We start from the raw sequence: 19,880 nt of genomic DNA, 5'->3' as shown, positions 1-19,880 counted from the left end.
TGTCTAGTATGAATAGACCCATGGTTCCATCTGATGGAATCCTGGGATTTGTGTTTAAGGGAAGGGCATTTAGAACTCTCACCCAAGAAGCTCCTCTGGTGCTTCTGACCAAACTACAAACCTCAGGATTCCAAAGGATGTTGCCATAGGTGTTAAAGTGGAATCATAGTATAATAATAATAATGTGAAAGGCCCTTAGCCAACAGGCCTAGCTGAGAAACATTTGAGAATGCAAATTCAAGGTTGTTAAACTATGGCCCTGTACAGACAGGCCAAAATAAAGCTGTTTTGGGTCACTTTGGAGGTATGCTGTTTAAATGATGCATGCATCCTAAGAGGCTGGAAGCCATGCCAAAGCCATGCTGCAATCCTTAGGACTGGAGCATGGCTTTGGCATGGCTTCCGGACTCTTAGGACGCATGCATCATTTAAAAACAGCATACCTTCAAAATGACTCGAAGCAGCTTTATTTTGGCCTGTCTGTACGGGCCCTATATTGCTCTTCCAGACAACTTCCTCCATGTTATGAAGCTTCCAATCAGCTTTGCTACTGAGGCCTTGCAATTGCACCCCTAATGCAGTTCAACTGGCCAACTACATATAATGAGAGGTACAGAGTGGTACTCACATTGTGCCAAGCAGCACAATTAAATAAAGATATTTCCAGGACCACTCCACATGTCTTGGCTCAACTGTCTGGAGGCAAACAAATGGAAAATGGTGGGATGACTGAGTTGTAGCAAGCAGAGAGTTGGAGCCCAGGATCCTTGCCTTTGGGGGCTGCTTCACATGCTATGGGTCTCAAGATCCTTTTAGCATGGCATTGAAATAGTCAGATGTTTGGATGCATGGCAGATTCATGTCAATTTTCATTCTAGAGACAGGCCTTTATGACAGTCTGGGAACAGATAGTCAGTGCAGGTCTAGGAGTGGGTGGGCAAGCTTGATGTGAAACTGACAAATGCCTAACCATGCAACCATTCCAGTGCTTTGGGGCTTTCTTACATCTACAAAAAGGATTATTTGTAGCAGGACTGGGATAATGTCTTTCCTGCCAGCCAGTGCTTAATTTCTGATGAGAGAGATGCCAAGCTACAATTTCAGCTACAAACCTGCCTGAAATTCATGCCATATGTCCTGACCTCAAATTCTAAATAGACTGGAAGGAGATAAAACTGCTTGATGCTTAAAGAATGCTCAGAGACATTTTGCTTTTTTTACTTCACAAATTCTAATAATCCTATGAGTTCATCTACATTGAAAAAATAATGCAGTTTGATACTGCTTTAAGGGCTGTAATGCCATCCTAGTGAATCCTAGGACTTGTAGTTTTACAAGCTCTTTAGCCTTATCTGCTAAAGAGTGCTAGTGACTCATAAAACTACAAATCCCAGGATTCTGTAAGATGGAGCCATGGCATTGAAAGCAGTGTCAAATGGCATAATTTCTAGTGTACCCTATAAGGTACTGAATGCACCCTATGAGGTACTGAAATCAGTTTCTGGAGATGAACTTCAGCCCTAACATAAGTTTAAGTCCTAGTCAAACTCAGCAGCAGCATACAATAGCAGTGGGAAAATTAATTCCCCCCTGAGCTTTTTTTTTTTTTTTTAAGAGAGAGGAATACAAGCTGTAACCTTCTCTAAAGGAAAATGTAACACCATTTTAATCCACTTGACTTGCTGTTGCCGTTAACATAAGACATTCATTTAAAGCCCAATAGCCTGGAGTGTCTCTGGTTTAACTCTCATTCGACAAGCTCCATGGGCTGACTCCTGGAATGCTTGCCCTGGGCTCCCAAATTTCCCTTAGCAGCCACAGCCTTCTACCATCAGGGCTCCTTTCATTATTCGAAAGCATCGTGCTGCATGGCTAGCAGCAATACTGGATTTGTTGCCACAGCAACAGAGGAAAGCAGGGTGGAACCTGACTACAGAGCAGTCTTTCAGGTGGATGGATAAGAGGCAAGCAGACTGCAAAATGTGTTCGCTATCAACTGGAGGGCAGGTAGGATCACTGAGGAGTATTACAAACAGGGGCACTGTTGAATAATGCTGCTGAAATGCCTTGGACCAGGAAAGAAGAGAAGCATGCCAGGAAAGTATCTTTTCTCCAGTGCATTTGGAGGTGATTAGCAAGAAAAGAACAAGACTTTTTGGGGAGGGCGCCTCCAGATTAAGGAACAAAGGTACTTCATGGACAAAAGGTACAGCCACGTTTGCTTAACTTTTCCATGCATTTCAAAGAAAATACCAAAATGCCTTCCTAAAAATCTATAGTGCTGAGACTACACTTTGAATTCTATGTATAGCTTAGGTTGCTGCAAATCAAAAAGGATTCCACATAATTGGAAAAGATGTAGAAAAGGGCAACCATAATGGTCAGGGAGCTAGAGCGATTCTCCTCTGACAAAAAGTCACAACTGTTTGGAGCTTTGTCACTTTAGAAAAAGATGGCAAATAAGAAAGGACATGATTCAGGTTTATCAAAGAGGGCAGAGAATGGCTACACATAATTTTATCTTCCCTCGCATCCTATGTCCCAGGCTCATCCAACTGTGGAAGATTCAGGACAGACAAAAGGAAGAACTTCATATTGTGCATTGTTAAACTACAGAACTCATTTTCACATAGCATGTTGATGGCATCACCTTGGATGGCTTTAAAACAGTATCAGAAACATTCATGGAGAATAAGACTAATAGTAGTCATGATGACTGTATATGCCTCCGGAATGAGAGGCAGCATACCGTTGAATACCACTTACAACAGGTTGGCCACTATGGAAGATAGGTCTCCCTACTCATGTTCTTATATGGGCCTGATGCTATATCAGAGACTAAAAAAATGTGGTCTTATAATCCAAACCCTACTGTTTTAATCAGAGGCATTCATCTGAAACAGCTTTATTTGCATACTTCAAACCAGCCAATTTTCTGTTCCAGAAACTGGAAATTTTTGTATTTATTCTTTGTTATAGACTGAGAATGAAGGGTTTGGATTCACTGACAGAACAATAGGTGTGCAGGGGCTATGAGCCAGTGGAAAGAAGCAAAAATTCTGCTATGAAATTACCAGATGTCCCCCAATATTTAACAGATGCTTCAGTCCTCTCATGTTTGCAGGTGGTTTTCTCTGCCACCATAAAGTCTGGAAACATCCTGCCAAAAACAATGGTGCTTGCATACATATTTCTCTGCAGCTCCCAGATTATAAATTAGAATGAGCATTCCATGCTCTGTAATGCAGACACAGCCATGCCAATTTTTAGCACTCCCTCACTTCAGCTATATATAGTCAGCTATATTTAGCAGCCACCATGCTAGCCTATATATTTGTAATGTACAGCTGCTTATTCTCTTCTTGTCACTCAGATTCCCAAGCCCAATATACCTCTGTCCTAGAAACTAGTCCTTTACATTGGCGTTACTATAGCAAGCTTTGTTTCTACCTTGTAATGTGGATAGAGCTTTGAAAATGTCAGAAGCAACTCCCTACCCCTTTCACAGACCTCTGGTTCAAACAGCCCCAGTGTAAGATCACCACATAGTTACCCTGCAGTCCTTTGTAATAAGACATGCCTCATGTTCTACTGGGCACTGTATAGCATTTGTTCAATTACAGAGAAACAACAGCACACATGATGTCTCTTCTGAATGGAACGCACTGGCTTGACATTAAGAGAACAATTCAACTGGACTCACCTCCAGGACCCGGCCACTGATATACCGGTTGCAGGTCTCGCATTTAATGCCAAATTGGGCATGATAGTCAGACTCACAGTATGGAATGCCATCCCTGCAGGGGGAAATATAAGGCCAAGAAGCTTAGAAGAGGGAACAGGATAGCACAGCATCTTCACCCCTTTTCCCAAGCGCATGTCATTTCCCACTGTGTGAGGTTAATACATCATCTGTGCTAAAGTGAATGGCAGCAGGGGGAATGCTGCCTTCAAGGTGCTTCTTCTGGATTTGATAAAGCAGGGCAAATAAATGGATATCTTTTGTGAGCCACCTTGGGTCTCGTTTAAAAGAAAAGTGGCTTATAAATAAAATAAATGAATAATATTCTCCTTAAGGTCCAAGGAGCTGTGTTTACACTGTGTCACCCATCTCAATATTCCCATTCCTTGTCTCCCCTCTCTGCCCAAACCTATGTTGTAGTATGTCTTATTACCTCTAGAACCCTGGTTTCTCTCCATTATTTGCCTGAACGGGAAGAAACATGAACATTATTTGACAAATTATTTGCCTTTTTGTCCCCAGTACCTTCCAGCAAGAGTAAGTTTTCAAGATCATGAGACTGTGAAGGGGCAACAAAGATATTTCCTGTCAATAGGCACTGTGTGTGTGTGTGTGTGTGTGTCTTCAAGTGCTCTGTCAACTTATGGTAACACCACTAATGTTACAGGGGTTTCTTAGAGAAGGAATATTTAGCGGTGGTTTTGCCAGTTCCTTCCTCTAAAATATAGCCTACAGCACCAGGTATTTATTGGTGACCTTAGTCCAGCAATGGTTTGCATCTTTGACTACAACTCTGGAGAACAAGATTCAAATCTTCACTTGGCCATGGAAACCCACTGAGTGACCTTAGGTAAGTCACACTGTGAGACAGAAGAAGAGATGGGGTGCGGACCAACTTTCCGGACTCACACAAAGACACGGGAAAGGCGGGGCGAAAGCTCCCACCACTTTGCCTCCACTGAAGCTCAAAGTGTATCAGAGCCAATGCCAAGGAATGTCGAGGCAATTCAAGGAAGGGAATGTAGGAGCTGAGGAGGGAAGGAAACTGGCAATGCCTAATCAACACAGGGGAGCTGAGCCAGCCAGGGGAGGAAAGAGGAAAGAGGAAAGAGGGTGCAGCCAAGGGAGGCCAGAAAGGGAGAAGAGGCTGAGGCTTTAAAGGTTGGAGAGAGTGGTCAGAGGGGAGATGGAGAGAAAGAGAGAGAGCGAGAGAGACTGAGAGAGATTGAAAGAGGCAACTGAATAGACAAGGAAGAGGGAGAACTTGAAACTGCCTGGGTGGCAGAAGGCTAGGAACATGTCACACCTTGGTAGGAAGAGGCAGCCAGGCTTGGACAGAAGAGCTCCAGGGAGGTGGAGGAGATAGGCTACATGATGACAGTGCAGGGGAAGGCCCTAGTCTCCACTTAGCTCTCCTCTAAGGCCCCTGCTCCTGGATTTGGATGAAGAGAGGCTGGCTTGGAATAGACCTGTGGTGGGGCCCCAGGGGAAAGCAGCTGAGGAAAGCAGAGGTAGTTTCTAAAGAAATACAAGTGGGAGGCCCTTGAGAAAGGAGCTATGCCAACTCCAGGAGGGGCTCATGAACCTTAGCCTGAGAGAGCCCTCAGACTTTCTTTGTATTTTTGGTTGATTCGCCCACATTGAATGGAGCTAAACCTGTTATGTTTGGACTAGTTGTTTATAAGGTTTGTTGGCACTAGCAACTAAAGAGTGTGGCTGCCTTCCTGGAACCATGGACATACATGACCGCGGTGGACAAGCCCCCACTCTGGGGGCAGGGGGCATGACACACATTCTCTCAGCCTCAAAGGAAGGCAAAAGCAAGCCCCACCCCATCCAAATAAATCTTGCCAAGAAACCCTCACGACAGGGTCAGCTTAGGATCTCCATAATTCAGAAATGACTTGAAGGCACAACAATTCTTTCATTGCTTCTTTCACAAGTTTGGCTATTTAGGCTCAGCATCTGTTGCTACAACTGGATTGGAAGTTCCAAGATGTTGGGCACTACTGATGGTAAATATTTTACTTTTTGGATGGCAGGGTCTACAACTCGCTTTTGAAATGAAGTATCATTATGTAATCAATACAGTTCCTATTGACTGTTAGTGTGAATCTGCTCATAGTCTGCTTGGACACATTCAGGCAAGAATGCAGCTAAGGCCTTGTCTTCACTTGCCAGAATACTCTGAGGATGCCCCCCCCCAAGTATTCTGCCCCCCCATACCTGCTCCTCTGCTGTGAATTTTCAGTTCTTGCAGTAAACAACAGGCATCTGCCTTCCCACATGGTCAGAATGAGGTGCCCAGCCATGTTACCAATGCTGGGTGCTTGTTGTGACCTCAGAGTGACTTGTGCCTGCAGTGGCAACACTAGGCAGCTCCCAGGGACCATGTGGTAAGGCAGCCACCACTGCTGCTGCAAAGAGAAACAAAAGCCCACAGCACATTATTTAATTGCAGGTTGGGGAGGGCACAGAATGGCAATTCTTCATGAGCCAGTGTCTGTGTCAGAGACAGAGCAATAAGTGAGTTGTATTTTTAAAAAAAGATTTTTCTAGTACTTTCTTTCACCTGGCCTTCAGACAAATTCGAGTGAATCAGAAAAATGAGCAGAATGGTTAAATAACTATGAAATAATGAAGAAAAAGTAGACCTACAATTGTGACCATCCAAGGGCAGGACAAGGGCAGGACAAAGCTATGACCCAGTTTAGCCCAACAGAGAGTAGGCCTCTGACGCAGCCTTGAGTAAGGACTGACGTTTTATCCTGTGGAAGAAGCATGGGGGGTTTGAACTGACAAAGGACGTGAAAAGGAGCAAGCATGCATGGAATAGTCAGTATGCTCTTTGATTAGTGGCAAGTCTTAACTGCTTCACAGTAATTTAATATACTTTGATAACCATGAAAAAAAAGAGAGTAAATGTTTTGAAATGTTATTAGTCTTTGCTAGGGACATGGCAAACTCTCAGTCTCTATTTCCTTTGGTTTCTCTGAATCCTACCTATATTACCATCCCAAGTAATGAGACTCACCCACATGGAGGTTAATCCACACTTTTATCCACATTTTCTGTCATGTAGGCATGTATGCTGTTTTCCTAATGTGTGTGTTTTGTACAAAGTCTATGGTTCTAAGTGCCTAAGTCCTTGCAGACATTCCAGTCCTTTTGCATACACTGACCAGGTGAGTGGAGCCAGAGGACAACTACACTTCTTTCTGAGCAAATGTAAGAATCTGATGGCTTACTTCTTTGTAAGTCAAAAAATTTGAGAAAACAATTTTTCCCATCTGAAATAAACATGAGGGATCTGAAGTGTTCCCTTGGAAGCAAAGTCCCCCAGAGAATTATAGCAGGGGCAGGCAAAGTGTAGCTCCCCAGATATTGTTGAATTGCAACACCCATGAGCTCTCGTCAGTATAGGCAATGCTGCTGTCCAGCAACATCTGGAGTGCCATACTTTGCTCCCAAATCCAAATTATATCTTTCATCTGTAGCAGGGATGGACAACTTCAATATATCTGGGGACTTTGCCTTGAGGGACTAAATGGACCAGCAAAGATGGTCCAAAATTGGGGATGGGGTAGAAGAAGAATTTACATAATTTTATTCCTGGGTTTGAAAATAGTGGAAAATATTATGTTAAAAAAAATACCATGGTTTCCTGCATCAATTTAAAACATGAATCAATGCTACTGGAGACTTCACCCACTTTTTGACAGAAAAAAATGTAGTGTGTGTGTGTGTTGGGAGGGATTAGGTGATGCCAACCTCTCCCACACCCTGCCCCAGATTTGGAGGAAGCATTTGGCCACAAGGCTACATTTTGTCCACTTCTGAACTATTTAATCTTTTACAGCAGCTCTACAGAAACAGGATGAGAGAAAATGTATGTGACTCATGCTTCTTTTGTGATATGTGAAATTGGCCCCATGACATACCCCTGCTTTGAAATGCATGCATTTCAGATGAATGGGGAACTCACAGATCTCAGCTCATGATACACAATTTTCCACTTTGTTCATTACCCAAAATATAAACCCTGCTGGTTTATAATCTACAAAGTTGCACTAGGTATGCCAGATGGTGTCAGCTGAAATTTTCCAAGGTAACAATTTGAATAAGTAGCATTGAAGAAAACTCCTGCTACTGTCCAATAGATATGTGAGGGATGTGGGGACAGGAGAAGAAAAAAGATACGCACTTGCTAATGTATTCTCCCGTCAGGATGACTCCACAGGTTTGGCACTTGAAACAGCTGACATGCCACTGTTTCTCCAAAGCCAGGAGGGACTGACCTTGCTTGATTTCCTCCTTGCAACCTGCACATTCTAATAAACAAGAAAAACAGAGAATTAATAATGATGCCAGTGCTGACACCAACACCTAAATGGTCTTAGGCGCTCACAATGAAGTGCTACTCAAAAGCGCAGTGCTACTCAACGTAGTGATTCATGGGCTGGCATCCTTGACTACTGGTCTGTAGGAAGTTTCCAGGAAAGAAAGAAACAGTTATAGCCAATGGAAACAAACATGGTGCCACTCTCTGTCACACTGGGGGAAGACTGCCAGTCAAGCTCAGAAAGCACTACTAAGGGAACCCTTTGAAGAGGGATGTATAATGAATAGCTTCCAGATGCTGCTGGGCTGCAGATCCCATTACCTTGCACCAATGACTATACTAGTTAGGGCTGATGGAAGTTAAAGTTCAACAACATCTGCAGGACCACAGTTTCCACAGCTCTGACCTTGAATGTTCTTCCTTGACACTCTTCTCCCAAGAATGATATTGGTACTGCTGACAAATTGCCTCTGTAAGCATTTTTTCTGTATCTGAAGAAGTTGCTTACTGCAACAGCAGCAATACCTATGGAGCGCTGAAGCTCAAGAGGGCATTTGAGACACTCACTAACAAGTCCACACGGTAGACCACTATTCTAACTGTGACTTTATCCTGACATGTAGACCTACGATCAGATCTCATCTGTAGTAAATCACTGCTTAGTAAGCAACAGATGATGTAATGAAAGATGATACAAACCGTTTTGATTTGATTTGATTCTGTGTTTTGGCATGGCAGGGGGTTGGGTGTGATGGCTCTTGAGGTCTCTTCCAACTCTGTGATTCTGTGATTTCTCAGTGACATTTTGAGTGACTGAAAGATATTCATTATCTCATCTCCAAACCATTAAATACATTCTGAACATTGCACTGAGCCATATGTTGAACTGAGAATCCAGGATGGAAATTTCCTGGGTTTAAGACCCATTTGTTGAGCCTGAAATGATTTTGCATGGTTTCCAGACTCTTCACCATTTTGGTCATCCTCCTCTGGACATGCTCCAGCTTGTCCAGAGGAGGGCAACCAAAATGGTGAAGGGTCTGGAAATCATGCCTTATGAGGAGAGACTTAGGGAGCTGGGTATGTTTAGCCTGGAGAAGAAAAGGTTAAGAGGTGATACGAGAGCACTGTTTAACTATTTGAAGAGGTGTCGTATTGAGCATGGAGCAAGCTTGTTTTCTACTGCCTCAGAGAAGAGGATCTGGAGCAATGGATGCAAACTACAGGAAAAGAGATTCCACATAAACATTAGAAAGAAGTGCTTGACAGTAAGTGCTGTTCCAGAGTGGAACACACTCCCTCAGAGTGTGGTGGAATCTCCTTCTCAAACAGAGGTTGGATGGCCATCTATTGGGGGTGCTTTGATTGAGAGCTCCTGCATTGCAGGGCCCTGGACTGGATGGCCCTTGTAGTGTCTTCCAACTCTATGATTCTATGGAGTTTATCACATGGAGGGTGAATTGGTAAAATCCTGTGCAGAAACAGGATTTTAAAACCCAGGTGTTGTCGGATGCATTGGAGTGAAAAAGAAATAACATGAAAATAAATTTAGTTTCTGCACAGGATTCATCCTGTGTGATAAACTCCTATGATTCTATGATTTTTTTCTGTTGATAAGCAGTCCACTTAGGAATCCATCTTTACAAAATACTATAGCAATCCATCCGGTATGACAGCAATTCTCTCATATATATATATATATATATATATATATATATATAACCAGAGACTGCCTTTAAATATTTTGTTGCCACAGACTACCAAGGCCTAACCCAAGATTTAAAACCCTAAAGTGAATCAAATCCTTATTTAAAATTGCTCAACAAGGGTCTTCAGATTTGGAGAGAAGGGAGAAATAAGTAAATGCACATATTCCTTTTATAATATTTTGTATGGAATCATTCCATAAAAATTAATAACATCATTAATCTTAATCATAATAAAATTGTGTAGTAGCAAGAAATGTAAAAGAGAGCTAGCATAGTATAGTGATTTGAGTGTTGGACTAGGGCTCTGGAGACTAGGGTTTGATTCCCTACTTGGCTATGGAAACCTACTGGGAGACCTTGGGCAAGTCACATATTCTCAGCCTCGGGGGAAAGCAATGACAAACCTCTCCTGAACAAATCTTGCCAAGAAAACCCCATGATAGGTTTGCCTTCGGGTTGCCATAAACCTGAAATGACTTGAAGGTACACAACAGCAAGAAATATCACATGGCTTTTTGTGGGTTTTTTGGGCCATGTGGCCATGTTTTCTCTCAGCCACTTTGCATCATCCTCTTGCATGTTCTCACTGCATGCAGACCAGCAAATGCTGAATAGATTTTTGGTTACTTTCATAGCCAATTTTTACTTTTGTTTGTTTTTAATGGAGGTGGCAGATTAGTGCAATTAGTGCAATTGATGGATCAAACTGAATTTTGGCATAAAACCTTTCTCCCTCCCTTCCTCCCATTTTAATTAATTAATTAATTAATTAATTCTATTTTAACTGTAAGAGTTCATAACATTTCTTCAAGGCTTTGTGGACCCCCTTGGAGGACATTTTGGCCCCCGGGGGTCCAGATTAAGAACTACTGATGGAGTAGCAGCAGATTCACTCTGGAAAACCAGACCAAGATTCAGGGAGATCTGGACACTGATGCAATGAAAAGGAAACAAACAGATGTCGAATGCATTTTTTAAAACTTCTATGTACCACCAGAGTTTGAGTGGTGCCTTGGGCCACTCCATCCAATCTTTGTGCTATGTTGAACTATTTTTATTATGGCTGGGGACCACAGGGTGGTGCTGGCAGCTTCCATTTGAGCTTGGTCACTCACTGGTAGATGTCAAATGTAAATATATTTTGAATTCATGCTAGTCTTGGGAAAGCTGCTCCATAACCTCTGCCTAGTTTGGATATGTCTAGTGTGTGCACATGTGGAATTTACTGGCCTTCTCTCTCATTTCCCACTTCCTTTGCTGTCTGTTGAGACCAGTAGAAGGAAGCACATTGGCCTTGACAGAACTCTGACTCTGGTTCTTTCCTCCAGTGTTGAAAATCCCTCAGATTTTCAAGGATTTTAATTGAAAGAAAGGTAGGAGACAGGACCATCCGGTTGATTTGGGGAGTTATTCCAGTCCTTCCCTCTCACATTAACACCAGAAAATGCAATGAAAGAAAACATTTTTGCAGGTGGTTGATGAAGGTTTGCAGTCTGAAAATACCCACTGACACTGTGTTTCAATCTGAAACACCTAGAAATGCTGGAGGGGTTGACTGAAAGTACAAATAAGATCTTCAAGCTCTTTCAATCTGATTTATTTCTCCTCCCGCCCCTGTCACCCATCTCTCAACACTATCCCAGATGTGCTGCTCAGCATTTTACTACATTCTGCTGCTAGAATAGCTTAGGGAGATCTCCAGCCTTCAATATAGACATAGATATAAAAAAGCAGAGATTTTGCAGAGATTAGTTATACACACACACACACACACACACACATAGAAAAACAGTTATATCTATAGAGAAAGAGAGTCTGGGAAATTCTACTCCTGAGACTGTACATATTAACAAAATATTCATAGAATCATAGAATCATAGAGTTGGAAGAGACTGCAAGGGCCATCCAGTCCAACCCCCTGCCATGCAGGAAATCCAAATCAAAGCATCCCCGACAGATGGCCATCTAACCTCTGTTTGAAGACCTCTAGGGAAGGAGACTCCACTATACTCCTCTTGCCTCTTTTGCTAAAATCATTGCTAGATCTCATCTAAATGCCAATTTAGGAACAGATACATTAAAGTCTGCTTCTTAGAAAGCTGCAGATAGCAGGCAGAAAGAGGCTGTCCTTCAGCCATACACATCATGAACGCTGTTTGCAGCTGGTTATGAATAATCCATGGTGCTCCGGAGTAACCTGAGCTGTGCAGCTGAAGAGAGGAATATATCAAGTGGATTTCTAGGGAAGTTGTATTCTTCAGCTGATTCTAACTGATTCTATGTTCTTTCACTGCACCTGATTTCTGAGCTTCAAGTAGCAGGAACTGGCTAAGAATTCCAATTCTGAGAAGTCTTTCTCATCTGAAAATTACATGTTATTAATCTAACCTCCTTCAGGGTGATAAGATTCAGCACCCACAACTCCGACATATACAAAATACCTTAATAGAGCAATGGGTGCTGTGTGGATTACTACACTTTACTAAATGACACCCTGCTGCTCCACACTTGAAGCAGAGTAGCCTAAGAGACTTTGATGCCTGTGTTAGAAAATATGAATGGGATCCCCCTCCTCCTGACTAATTCATATGGAACACAGGCTAGGGGAAGCTCTCCTCTACAAGACCCACTGAAAAAACTATCATCTGCCCCGCACTCTTAGAACAAGTGGGAAGAATTTGTTGGAGATACCAGCATCCAAACATGTTTCTACTTCCCTAAAGGCATTCAGTATAGCTACTCCTAGACTTTGGAATGGACTCCCAGAGGAGACCTGCCTTGTTACATCCTTAGAAACCTTCTAGAAGGTGGCAAAGACAGAGCTCTTTCGCCACGCTTATCCTCCTGACCTCCTATGAAGACCACTAGCATGGAATGAGACCAGCTGCCCCCGTGATTGATTGTTGTAAATGTTTTCAGGTTTTTATGTTTTTATGTTCTTATGCTTTTATTCTTTTAATTGTGGTTTCAATGGTGCAGTAACAAATGCTGCTATATTGTAATTGTAATTTTAACCTTGTTGTGATCCCGCTTCAATCCATCGGGAGAGGTGGGAAGATAGAAATAAATTTATTATTGTTATTATTATCATATATACTTGACTATAAGTTGATCTCATGTATAAGTTGAGGGTAGGTTTTGGGACCAAACTTATGGCTTTTTGGTATGACCCGTGGATAAGTTGAAGGTAAGGTCCATGGTGGCTCTTCAATGTTTCCCTGACAATGGACAGAGGCTGTTTCTCTGCCATAGCGAGGAAGCACCAAAGAACCCCAGTTGCAGCTGTTTTTTCCTTGGAGTGGAGTTAAACAGTCACAGATGCCCTCTGTCCTGCCAAGAAACCTACTTTTACAGTAGACTCTCCCCAGAATGGAAGCTTTTTACTGCATGCCTGCCTGCCTGCCCACAGTTGTCTGCAGTGGCCAGCTTGTCTTGTGTGTCACTGGATCAGCTGTTGCTCCCATAGAAATAAAAATCGCCCTGCACTCTCTCTGCTTTCAGCAGCCCATTCCCAGGCAGGGAGAGAAAGTGGGGAGGAAGGTATATATGTGTGTGTTTGTCACTGAATGAGTTGCCATCATCAGCATTACCATATTGACCCATATGTTAGTTGAACCAGGGTTTTGGGGCAAACTTTGGGGCATAAATTTCTCAACTTATAGATGAGTATATATGGTACTGTGTTTTCATGCAACTTCTGTTTATTTTGCACATGCTTGGAGTTTCCCTGCAGAATGCACCCATACCTGTCTAATATGACAAGCAGAATCCTATTCAATAAGCAGTTTTATCTCACCCATGGGATGAAACACAGAAAAGCTTAAATATGAAATCAGTGCTGCCAACAAAAAACTCAAAATAACATACTTTCACCAAAAATCTAATGGAATGTCATGCAAGATTCTATCATATTCTGAGACATCATATGACCCAAGACGGGATCTTATAAGAAGGAAGGCTAGGTACTGGGATACTGGTGCAAAGATTTCTCAGACTAGGTGTGGTATGAATCTAAAGCCAATAAAGAGAAAGGCCATACAATCACCTAGTAAACAATTTTACTATTTCCTGCTAAGATTTCAAGCCAAAAGAGACATGCTGTTTCTCTAACACCATAAAAAGATTACCAGGTGTGGCTCTTCCTTCCATTCTGACAGGAGAAATGTCACCTGCCAGGGTCCTCCCTTCTACAGAAATATAAAAAGCAAAGAAGTCCTATCCTAAATTTCATCCCACCATATATCTCAAGGTGGATTCCATCTTCCACAGAAAGACAAACTAATGATGGAGAAGCCATGAAAATTAACCCCCACCTCCTCTCTCTTATCTTCCTGCATGCAGCACATAAATGGGAAAAGTTACTCTTTGGACTACAGTTCCTAGAATTCTGGTAGTTGTAGTCCAAAAAAGTGACTTTCCCCCCATAAAGAATGGTTGTACTAGCCACTATAGGTTATCAGTGGGATACAGTCATCCATCTGGCCTGTCTGGAGCTGAGATGTAGTTTGCAGATGTAGTAAACAAAAGAGAGAGAGCATGTTCTGGTTTTCAGATGATATGGACACCAAAACAAAGTTTAGTTTTCAATATTCTCAAATGAGAAAATGGTCAAAGTCCCTCCATCTCACACTACTCCACTCTATTTTTCCTGTAAAATTCAGGATTGCATTCCTTGCAGCACTGACTTTTCTGTCAATTCTGGCAAAACAGTATATATTTAAGAATGACACAAAATAAGAGAAGAAATAAATCTCTCCCCAAATTCATGTGTACTATAAAAAAAAATGAGTATGTGGAAATGTTGATAGAAGTTGAACTTCTTTTTACCATCTTGAGGGAAGGCAGGCCTCAATCCAACACAGTGCTATGTCTCTGCATGCCTAAGTCAAATCAATAGGCTTAAGAGCTCTTGACTCTCTGTTGAATTGTGGCCACAATACTAGTCTTGTTTGGCATCTCCCTACAGCCCGGCCAGGAGCAGGCTGTCACAGGAAAATACTGTTTTGTAATCACAGTGAGGAAAAACTGTACAGTTCTTCTCTCAGCAATCAATGTGTCTAAGTAAACACCAGGGAACAGCAACATCTGTTGCCTCCGCTCTGAGATCATACAGCCTGCATTGCAATTGCATCCGGCTGGTTCGCTTCCCAGTCTCAACTGTTCCCCACAAGGCCTTTTAAAAAGTAGTTCATTATTTCTAAGCAGAGTCACAAAGCACTGTGGAGTGGGGGTGCCAATAGGTGACCCGGGAAAGATGGGTGCCCTTCTCCTCCAGGTTTTCTTGCCAACTTCAATGCAATTCCTGACGTGGCGGCAGGCAGAGTGTTTCTCTTCCCATCCACATTCACCCACCTTTGTTGTACCCTGTTAGCAGGGGACATGATACACAAAGGCAGCAACTCAAACAAATGGATATACAGCACAGAGAAAGCAAAATACACTTGCCTACACATACCCATCTTGGAGCTTTTCATTTAACCTCCTGCCCTGGAGCAGGCAAGGGCCTTCTGTGGCCAGTGGCCTATGTCTCATACTCCACCACACAGCTGCATTATGTGGGATAATTTGGTTTTCTCCTTGGTCCACTCACAGAAATTAGGCCAGGATGATTTTTATCCATGCAGCTAGTTCTTGCAATGCAAGTGGGCTATCTAACAGCTTCTGCAGTCTAGGGGCGGAGTTGGGGTGTGATGTCCATATGACGTATGCCCCAACTCTACCCCCATGGTGGTGTAATGCCGCACCACACAGTGTGCGGTGTCATGGTGCTCCTCTGGTGCTGCGTTTAGATGACACAGTGTCAAAGAAGTGACGTAAAATCATGGTGCAGTGGCTATGCTGCCCTTTCCAGGGCACAAAAAGGAGCTGCTTTTTGTGGCTCCTTTTTGTGCCACGGAAAGGCCAGATCAGGGCTGCAGCATGCAGTTACCATGGTCCCGATCTGGCTCTAAAAGGGGTGGTCTGCACAGCCCCCAAGTTATCATTACACAGTGACTATGTGACTTCACCATCCCCAGGCACTTGTGAGTATTCCAGTGTATGCACATACATGCCCATCAGAAGTTCACCATAAAGAAAATGTAATCACCATGCACTACCATATATGATCACCTTTCATCATATCAGCAGCATTTTGTTTTGTTTTTAAATTGCCTTACAAAGTTGGTTATTGTGTGCCTTCAAGTTGACTATGACTTATGGCAGAGTTTCTTGGAAAGGTTTATTCAGAGGAGGTTTGCCATGGCCTTCCTCTTTAGCTGAGAGCAGAAATGTAGCTATGTAAGGGAGATGAGGGCATTTCCACTCCAGATTAGAATTCTCCCTCTCCTTCATGCATTTTCCCTTAGTTCTCAAAGTGCTGTCATTAGAAAGAGTGAGCTACTGAAAATCATTCAAATCTAGAATTCTTGTATTTACTATGTTCACATTCACTTGATAACTTGCCTTCCCCATTTCTTTGGATGCCTAAACTCTTTCTAAATGAAGATTTGAGTAACAGCAATGTCTTGAGATTAAAGGAAAATAAAATTGTAGAAATAATTTTATTTGTGGAGCAATGTTCTCACATTGCACTGTCCATAAAAGGGGGGCGGGCTGAGTGACTTCCCCAAGGTCCATTCAGTGGGTCTCCAATGGCTGAGCAGGCATTCAAATCTGATTTCCTGGAGACATAGTTCAACATTCAAACTACTGCAACATGCTGGCTCCCTTTACCTTATGAACTATTTGACTTTATTTTATTTTTATTCAAGGAGCTCATATAGATCTGAAGGGACACAGATTGGCCCAGAAGAAAATGAAGATGGAGGAGGAGACTTGAAGTGCATAGGCTTTTTTCACTTTTGCAAAAACTAAATCTAATAGTTAGCCTCAATTAGAAATGAACTGAGTCTGTGGAACTCACATGTTGATTTATAAAGATTCCATTGATTTAATGGGTCTTCTCTAGTTAGAATTAATAAGTAGAGTGTTAGGATTCAGAATTTGAGAAGCACTATTATTATCTTGAGGATTTTTAAAAATAATTTTGGAAGATGTAGGCATAGAATCTACTGATTAGGCAGTACTATGGTGATAGGGTTATTTTAGGGTCACCATAAATTAGAAAAGATCTGAAGGCATACAGTAGCAACAACAACAACAACAACAACCTGTGGTTCCATCTGACATTCATTCTAGGAGACATTGAAAGGAGCAGATCTCCACCTCTTTGGTGATGTTTAACAATGCTCCAACCTTAGATAAAAAGCTTCAATACTGGATCCTCTCTCCTGGCTCCTTTCAACCTTGGTGAGGGGAAATGTGTATGGCAGGAAAGTGATGAGTGGGGGAGGAAGAGGATTCAAGCCCACTAGTGCCAACTTTATCTCAACACACATTGATATTCATGATATGATGAGAAAGCTGGATTTGTCTCAGGGCTTACTGGCTAAGGGGTCTTGTTGTGCATATTGGAAAAAACCCAAACCTCAGGTGCTAAAAAGAATCTAAACACCATCTCATCTGATATATGCACCTGCTAGCAAAAAAGATTTTGGCTATATTGGTGTCACAGCACTCTCTCCTCCATACCCTCTCCTTTAGAACTGCAGTCTTAATTATTTCAGAAAAAAGAGGGCACTAATCTTAACAGATGTCTACACTCCAGAGATATTCCTCTCATGGGCCCCCTCTCCCTTTCTAAGTTACTAGATGATCTCAGACACCAACAAGTTTCCTCCAGCACCTTCACATTCAGTAACTCAACCCTTCTGGTATGCTACTTACGGCTTGGTCCATGAATCTTGATGGGTTTGTTGCTGATTAGGGAATGGGAACACGTTTGGCAAACACAGTCCTTCCCACTGAATGTAACTTTGTCTCCAATGGGGAATGGTTTCCTGAAAGAGAGGAGAAACCAGGAGAACATCAGTAGTATATAAATTAAAACCACCAATATGGTCAAATAATGTAAGAATTCCTTGACAGGTTTGTTAAATTATGAATCAGCTATACTGGCTGACTTAAGGGACTGGTGAGAGCTATAACTGCATATTACTCTAAAGGAGCTCCTAATAGAAAATTTGCTAGTGGCTTAAGTTTCAAATTTACCTTTCTGTAGATTTTTTTTTAAAAAATGGGAAAGGGAAATTAAAGACTGTGTGAGTTACTTGGTTCTCCTTTCATGTGCATTTTGGAGAACATGATAAACAAGATGGAACCATGTGGTACACCATAGGCCAAAAAAGCCATGAGTTTAAGAGAAATCTCTTAGCACCACCTTCCAAGATGACCTATCCCCAGGAAAGACCAGAACCACCATAATACCATGTCTCCTAAATCAAACCTAGACAAATAATCCAGAAGAACACTTTTGGTAACTGATGCTGACAGCTGCTGAGATGTCCAGGGGAATCAATAGGGTTGCAATCCCCATTGCCAATGTAAGTAATTTATTAAATTGGCCAAGTATGTTTCCATTCTCCCAAAATCACTCATTCACTTTACAGCATGATTTCCTGGCCCCAGCAAAGGCTCAGAGATATTCAAAACTGGGTTCTTGAAAACTAGCAGCAAGTCTCAGAAGTGCTATGCTAGCATGATTCATTGATTCTAGGAACTCTCCAGGAAGACTGTCAGTGTACTGGTGGCAGTAAGACCAACAACAATTTATCTATTAGGGCAAATCCATTCTACACTCAATTAATTGTCTAATTGTCAAAGTTCCCAACAAAAAGTCTTATGGAGAATTATAGTTCTATTATTTTCTCTTATAAAGTGTGCTGAAACAACACATCCCAGGCTTCCCTGAAAATCAATTCCAATGTACAGGGCAGACACTTCCCTTACTGCATATCTACCCCACCTTTCACTTTCAACATCTCTATTAATCACTGCTTTCTCCACAACCTAGCCCCCAAACATGTCTAAAAAGAAAAAGACCGGATCCAAATAAGAAGGGAACACTGCATGTGTACTCATTGGGTCCCCCCCCGCACTTAATTTTTTTCAGCTAAACACATCTTCCGAATTGATTGGTCAGCATCAAATATTATGGTCACAGACTTAGTGGCTGTTTATCACACATTTGATCAAGTTTATGGAAATATCAGTGTCTACTTTCCAATGATGAAGTCGCTCTTCAAAAAAATAAATAGGAAAAAAGCCTATTATTGAAGACCTAGCAGCACTATTGTTTGCTTGTGTGCAATACTGACCTGTTGTGCACAAAACTAGATACAGGAGAACAAACAAACAGGAATGCAAACTCACCCTGAGATAAAATGAAAATGGGGAAGACGAAGGCTACTAGCATGAGGGGCTCTGTAACTTCAGCAATGGCTGCCAAGCAGCAAGTTTTAATGACCTGGTATGTGGGTAAGTGCAATCTGCTTTACACACACACACACTTTGGACCACAAACCACAAAGAGTGCGGCTATCTGCCAGTGGATACATGGTCTTGGTGCATACTTATATAATCAGTTTCATTCCAGTGGGAAGCCAACATGGGAGGTTGGCTACTCATAGTAGGATTTGACATTCCCAGTGAAAGCTCTGCTCCCCACTCACATTTGATCACATTTGAAATAAAGAGACTGCAAAAGTTTGGAGTACCTCATGGGGAACTGTGTCAGGACTAAACTGAGAAGGGAAGCAAACAGTTGTTCCAAATTCATTGCGCTGATGCTCTTTCAGATTTGCTAAGGAATACAAAGCACTCTAATCCTGTAATTTTGGGATTAGTTGTTCACACCATGGACCATGCTTTATACAAGGTATAACAACAAAAATGTTATTGGGAATATTTGCGGGGGGGGGGGGAATAACAGAGGTAGGAGGCAAAGATAGAGTTTGCAACAGAGGAGATGATATCAGGGAAGAGAGAAAGACCTGTGTATCTCAAGTACAATGATGGGGTATGTATGAAGAGAGCTTGAATATGCATGATTGGAGATTGTTGTGAAGCTAGCATTGATAGATTACAGTTTAATTTAATAGTTCACCATGCTGAAGAACAAATACTGCATATTAGATATTGTAAGACTAGTAACTAATGCCAGGCTTGCAACTGGGAATTAAAACAAATCATCTGTAAGGATGTAATT

General features: G+C 42.1%; 1 protein-coding gene across 6 annotated transcripts in view; it reads right to left on the bottom strand.

Annotated features, from left to right (window-relative positions):
- Window positions 1-19,880, bottom strand: part of LOC149284485 (actin-binding LIM protein 3) — a 204,387-nt gene that overhangs the window by 53,991 nt on the left and 130,516 nt on the right. For all 6 annotated transcript variants that reach the window (XM_089496688.1, XM_089496684.1, XM_089496685.1 and 3 more), the window contains exons 4-6: window positions 17,561-17,673; window positions 7,947-8,073; window positions 3,704-3,797 (exon numbers count right to left, since the gene is read on the bottom strand). In XM_089496688.1, the coding sequence (XP_089352814.1) occupies window positions 3,704-3,797; window positions 7,947-8,073; window positions 17,561-17,673 (334 nt within the window). The remainder of the gene's footprint in view (window positions 1-3,703; window positions 3,798-7,946; window positions 8,074-17,560; window positions 17,674-19,880) is intronic.

The sequence above is a fragment of the Sceloporus occidentalis genome, unplaced genomic scaffold, assembly GCF_023333645.1.
Source record: "Sceloporus occidentalis isolate IW3139 unplaced genomic scaffold, rSceOcc1.0.p SCAF_92, whole genome shotgun sequence".
Lineage (NCBI taxonomy): Eukaryota > Metazoa > Chordata > Lepidosauria > Squamata > Phrynosomatidae > Sceloporus > Sceloporus occidentalis.
Note: the sequence above shows the minus strand (reverse complement) of the source record. Positions and strands in the feature narration are given on the sequence as shown.